General features: G+C 43.6%; 1 protein-coding gene across 6 annotated transcripts in view; it reads left to right on the top strand.

The window, feature by feature from the left end:
- Positions 1 to 2888, top strand: part of LOC114486467 (uncharacterized) — a 15024-nt gene extending 12136 nt beyond the window's left edge. For 3 of the 6 annotated variants that reach the window (XR_008617662.1, XR_008617661.1, XR_008617660.1), the window contains one exon: positions 1669 to 2888. Coding sequence is in view for 2 of the 6 variants with exons in the window: in XM_055085455.1 (XP_054941430.1) it covers positions 1669 to 1788; positions 2135 to 2349 (335 nt within the window). In the remaining 4 variants the exon portion in view is untranslated. The remainder of the gene's footprint in view (positions 1 to 1668) is intronic. The other 3 variants (XR_008617663.1, XM_028490976.2, XM_055085455.1) reach the window with 2 other exon arrangements.
- The last annotated feature ends 2581 nt before the right edge of the window (positions 2889 to 5469 follow it).

Here is a 5469-nt window from a genome sequence, read left to right as displayed (position 1 = left end):
AAAAAAAAAAAAAAAAAAAAAAAAAAAAAAATTGACCCATAAGGGCTACTAGAAATCCTCATTCTTTAGCTAAAGGATAATTTGATTCCACTCTTTAATACTTCTTTAGTTCTTCTGAAAGAGTAGGAAACAAAAGCAAAACATACGAACTCCTATGTAGCGTGCATTTGTATTATTTATACTGAGCCTAACAGAGTAATTAGGGGGACCTGGTCATCATCAATATTTTTGAAAATTCTTCCCAAACCTTCAAGTAATGTTGAGGTGCTGATATAGAAAGAAGATTATTTCCAGTATGGACGGTCAGGGATAAAGTGAACTTCATCAAAATTAAAAACTTTTGTGCATTGGGACTTCCCTTGTGGTCCAGTGGTTAAGACTCCGTGCTCCCAATGCAGGGGGCATTGGGTTCGATCCCTGGTTGGAGAACTAAGATCCCACATGCCTTGTGGTGTGCCAAAAAAAACAAACAAACAAAAAAAATTTTTGTGCATCAAAGGATACTATAAATAAAGTGAAAAGAATGAGGAACAGAAAAAAAATAGAATGAGAAAATATTTGTAAGTCATATATCTGATAAGGGTCCAGTATCCAGAATATATAAAGAATGCTTGCTTATAACTCAACAATAAAAAGACAAATAACCCAATTTAAAAATGGGCAAAGTATACGAATAGATATTTGTCTAAAGAAGACATACAAATGGCCAATGAGCACATGGAAAGATGCTCAACATCATTAGTCATTAGGGAAATGCAGATCCAGGTCATAATGACATACCACTTCACACCCACCAGGATGGCTGTAATCAAAAAAAAGAATAAACAAGTGTTGGTGAAGCTGTAGAGAAACTGGAATCCTCGTGCATTGCTGGTGGGAATGTCAAACAGCTCAGGCACTGTGGAAAGCAGTTTGGCAGTTTCTCAAAGTTAAACAGTTACAGTATGACCCAGAAGTTCCACTCCTAGTTATGTACTCAAAAGAAATAAAAGCATATGTTCACACAAAAACTTGTACACACATGTTCACAGCGTTATTATAATAACCAAAAAGTGGAAATGACCCAACTGATGAATGGATAAACAAAATGTTATACTCATAAAATGGGATATTCAGCCATAAAAAGGAACGAAGTACTGATACCTCCTACAACATGGATGAACTTTGAAAACATGGTGCTAAGTGAAAGAAGCCATACACAATGGCCACATAGTGTCCGATTCCACTTATGTGAGATGCCCAGAATAAGCAAATCCATAAAGACAGAAAGTATTGATCGGTGGTTAGGTATTGGTAGATTGGTGGCTGCCAGGGGGTGAGAGGAGGGTTGAATTGGGGGTGACTGCTGAGAGGTGTGGGGTTTCTTGTTAGGGTAATGGAAGTATTCGGGCATTAGGTAGTGGGGATGGTTGCACAAAACTGTGAATATACTAAAATTCACGGAATTGCACACTTGAAGAATAAAGAATGACTATGTATGAGCACAAAGGTAGAGAAAGAGAACCCAACAAATAATTACACCCATTCATATTCATACGGACAATTAGAGGGTGTGATGCTGTTATCTTTTCTCCTGTTAGACTCTTAGAATCTTAGCTGGTTCAGAAAGTTTATTGTTTCACTTGCTGGAATACTTGCTGAGAAAAAGTATTGTTTTTTCAAGTTAAGAAGCGAGAGGAGGGGCAGACAGGTCAGAGAGCAGAGAAGATGAGGCTGGGGGCTCTGCAGGTCTGTCTGGCCAGCCCTCCGCCCCCCCTCCCTGTACCTCTGATGAGCCTGTGCTCCCAGGTGAGAAGCATCTCTGCTAGTTGACTTGTGCACCCCTTCCCACTCCTGGACTTAAATAGGTGCCCCAGGTCTCAAATATTCAGCCTTAGCGGATAATCACAGGATCCTTCTCCCTTCCCACCCCCAGGGCCCAACTCCCTTCCCTTCCCATCTGCCCGAATTCCCGTCCTGGAAGTTAGTTACTCTCCTTGAGGTATGCGTTTCAGCCACTGTCTGTAAAAAGGTGAACACACCCGGAAGAGGAGTTCCACGCTACATGGTGCTGCCTTACTCCACATACCGAGCTAGGGGCGACGATGTACCCCAGAGTCCAGCCTGACAGCCTTACCGCCCCTTCTCTTCACAGTTTGCGTCCCAGCCCTTGCATCCCAGCTGGCCCACCCTGCCTGCTACCAGCCCCAATCCTGCCCAAGCCTTCTCAGCCTCACCCCTCCCAGGCCTGAGCAGCTCCTGAGAGCCAGGATCCTGCTGCCACCAACACTCCTGCCCCAGCCCCCCACCTCAGATGCCCACCAGAACTTCTTTGGGGAATATGCCTGTTATTTGAAGGACCTTGAATGAAGCCCTGTGTCCACGGAATTTTGGGAGTGGCAGAATTTTCTGGTGTATGCCTAGTTTTGTTGTGGTGGTTGACTTTTTTTTTTAGTAAATAATCCAGTGTTTGTGGGACCTGAAGCTTCTATAATCTTGGTGAACTTCTTTAAGAAAAAGAATACAAAAAATATCTTGCATGTTTTTATAAAAACGTATGACCTTGGGAACACATCGCTAGCTCCTACCTCCACCCCCCCCAACCCCCAACCCCCGGTCTTAAAGGGGCCCATGCAGATGAAGGGCCTCAGCCTGAAGCCTGATTAAACTTCCTGGCAAATCGGCTTCTTCTGGGACTACTGGGTGCAACTGACACCTTTATTTTTGAAATTTGCTATAGGCTTACTTTAAATCAGATTGAGGTGGGCAAAGGCCAAAATTTCCCACCTCTAGGTTAGAGGCTTGAGCCTGAGATTTTATATCTTAAAACTGGTTAAATGAATACTCAAATTTTAAGAAATTAGCTATAGATATGCTTATATAAAATATTTGTCATGGGGTCTTTCTTGGTGGCGCAGTGGTTAAGAATCCGCCTGCCAATGCAGGGGACACGGGTTCGAGCCCTGGTCCGGGAAGATCCCACATGCCACGGAGCATCTGGGCCCGTGCGCCACAACTACTGAGCCCACGCGCCACAACTACTGAAGCCCGTGCGCCTAGAGCCTGTGCTCCACAACAAGAGAAGCTACCGCAATGAGAAGCCCACGTACTGCAACGAAGAGTAGCCCCGCTCGCCGCAACTAGAGAAAGCCCACGCGCAGCAAGGAAGACCCAACACAGCCAAAAGTAAATAAATAAAATAAAATAAATTTATATTAAAAAAGAAAGAACACTGTGATAAAAAAATTTTTTTTTAATATTTGTCCATACGTAAATATTTTTTAAGTCACCTCAAGGAAGTACATGTATAATGCTTTTACAGATATTTTCTCTTTTAATCTGCACAGCAGCCTGCAGGGTGGCCAATATTTTCCCTGTCAGCTGAAAGAAAAACGCACAACCTAAAAGTTGCAAGTTAAGTTTTATTCGGGGACCTTCCTGAGGACTATAGCCTCTCCGATAGCTCTGAGGAGCTGCCTGAAGAGGCGAGGGAGGAGCCAGGATATATAGGAATTTTTTGCTGGGAAAAAACATGTAGTCGAGCATCAAAAGACTACTGCTAATCACAAAGAACAGACATCTCAAATTAATGATTTTAGTGCTTTTCTGTGTATGGGAAGATGCAAGGATCTGGGCTGATTGAAACTATTCCTTAGATATACATCTGAACTATCTAGGGCCCATATCCAAAGCCCAGAATCCTTCCAGTTTCTCTCCGCCCTGAATTCCCCTCTGGGTGCATTGTCGGTGGGTGACTGCAGTGCCTGATGGTTTGGTCCCTGTAGAACTGGAATGGGGGGCAACATTCTTTTCTTTACATCCCTATTTCAGAGATGAAGAAATCAAGGTACAAAGAATCTAAGTGATTCACCCAAGTGGCAGAGCTGAATTTCTAAACCAGTTTACTCTGATTCCTGAGTCCGGGGATATTCTAGCTAGAATCAGATAATCTGGCTAGAAGTTGCCACCATGTGGTTCGCTAACTTGCAAAGAATTAAAATGTGATAAAATGCACTGAATATAAGCAACAGGAGTGCCATTTATCTTTGCTAGAAAAGGCATTTCGGTGTCTTAAAGTGGGTCAAAGTCAGTCAACGTCTGTTGTCCCCGTTCCACTAAAAGGAAGAACTGCTAGTCTACAGCCTTAACATTCTTTCGGTCTATAAATTTTTGTCGTGACAAAATAACTACGTGACCATTTGAACAATCTGTAGTAGTACAGAGAAGACTGTAATCCAGATGTTCGCAGATGAGGACGGTGTTCCAAGCATCCCTTTTGCCATCTGATCAGGCTTGAGATACTCCTGAGGGCTGGCCACTGCCGGGTGGCTGGCCTTTCCTGGGTTCAGAAGCCAGTGAGCGCCTGTGAGTGTCTGCTCCCCATAGGGTCACACAGAGGGGACTGTCGGCTTCAGGGCTGGTCTGCTGTAGTATTATCACTTTTCAGCTTTGGCAGCGGGTTCCACCAGCCCACCGGCATGTGTGTCATTGACACTAAGCTTAAGAAGTCCTTGCTTGTTAATTACCAAGAGCAGGTGGTTTGAGTGGGGCAATTAAAAAGACTGACTCTTGGTGGGACTTCGGGGCAGTTCAGGTTTAGGTTGTTTATCTGGGTTAAGTGACTAAAAAAACTAATATTTCTTAATCTTCAGAAGAACACTTTTCCTTTCTTTCTCACAAGTAACAGCCGTTTACTAGTTTACCCTTAAAATGTCCCCTCTGTTCTTCATTTATTCCCAGGACATTTTGATCATTTGTCCCAGTTTCCCTGAATCCTCTACTACAGTTGTCAAAACATTTGAGATACTCAGCTGGAGGTCACTTTCAGAAATGAACTGCACGGGGAATTCCCTGGTGGTCCAGGGGCTAGGACCTGACGCCTGCACCACTGTGGGCCTGGGTTCGATCCCTGGTCGGGGAACTAAGATTCTGCAAGCCACGTGGCATGGCCAAAAAAAAAAAAAAAAAAAAAAAAAAAAATTGGAGAAAAAAAAAAAGAAATGAACTGCACAGTACGAGGGTAGAGACAGGGAGTCCCCAAGAATTGATGAAGAAAGAAAGTAGGGAAGAGCACCTAAATTTAACACTGAAATGAAGTTTTTGAATGGTTTTAGATAGGAAGATAAGCAGACGTAAACATGGGCCTGTATGCGCCTGTATGCATCCGTGAACAGAGAATCAGAGAATAATACAGCTGTAGCTTTAAAAGCACACAGCTGGTTGTTAGAGATGCACGCGCAGGCCACTGCCAGGTGTCAAGCAAGGCATGCGGCAAAGTTTCACCCTGGAAATCAAGTGATGTGGGTTCTAATTGGAGCTCTGCTCTGTTAACCTGAAGCATGCCAGTTATCCCCTTTGGGCCTTAATTTCTTATCTAATGAAGGGTTTGGAGTCAGTGACTCCTAAGGTTTCATGGGTTCGAAGAATCTGGATCTTACGAATAACCATTCAGCATATGAATCAGCCCGAGCCATACAGACTGTCGGAGTG

Source organism: Physeter macrocephalus, chromosome 6, assembly GCF_002837175.3.
Source record: "Physeter macrocephalus isolate SW-GA chromosome 6, ASM283717v5, whole genome shotgun sequence".
NCBI lineage: Eukaryota > Metazoa > Chordata > Mammalia > Artiodactyla > Physeteridae > Physeter > Physeter macrocephalus.
Note: the sequence above shows the minus strand (reverse complement) of the source record. Positions and strands in the feature narration are given on the sequence as shown.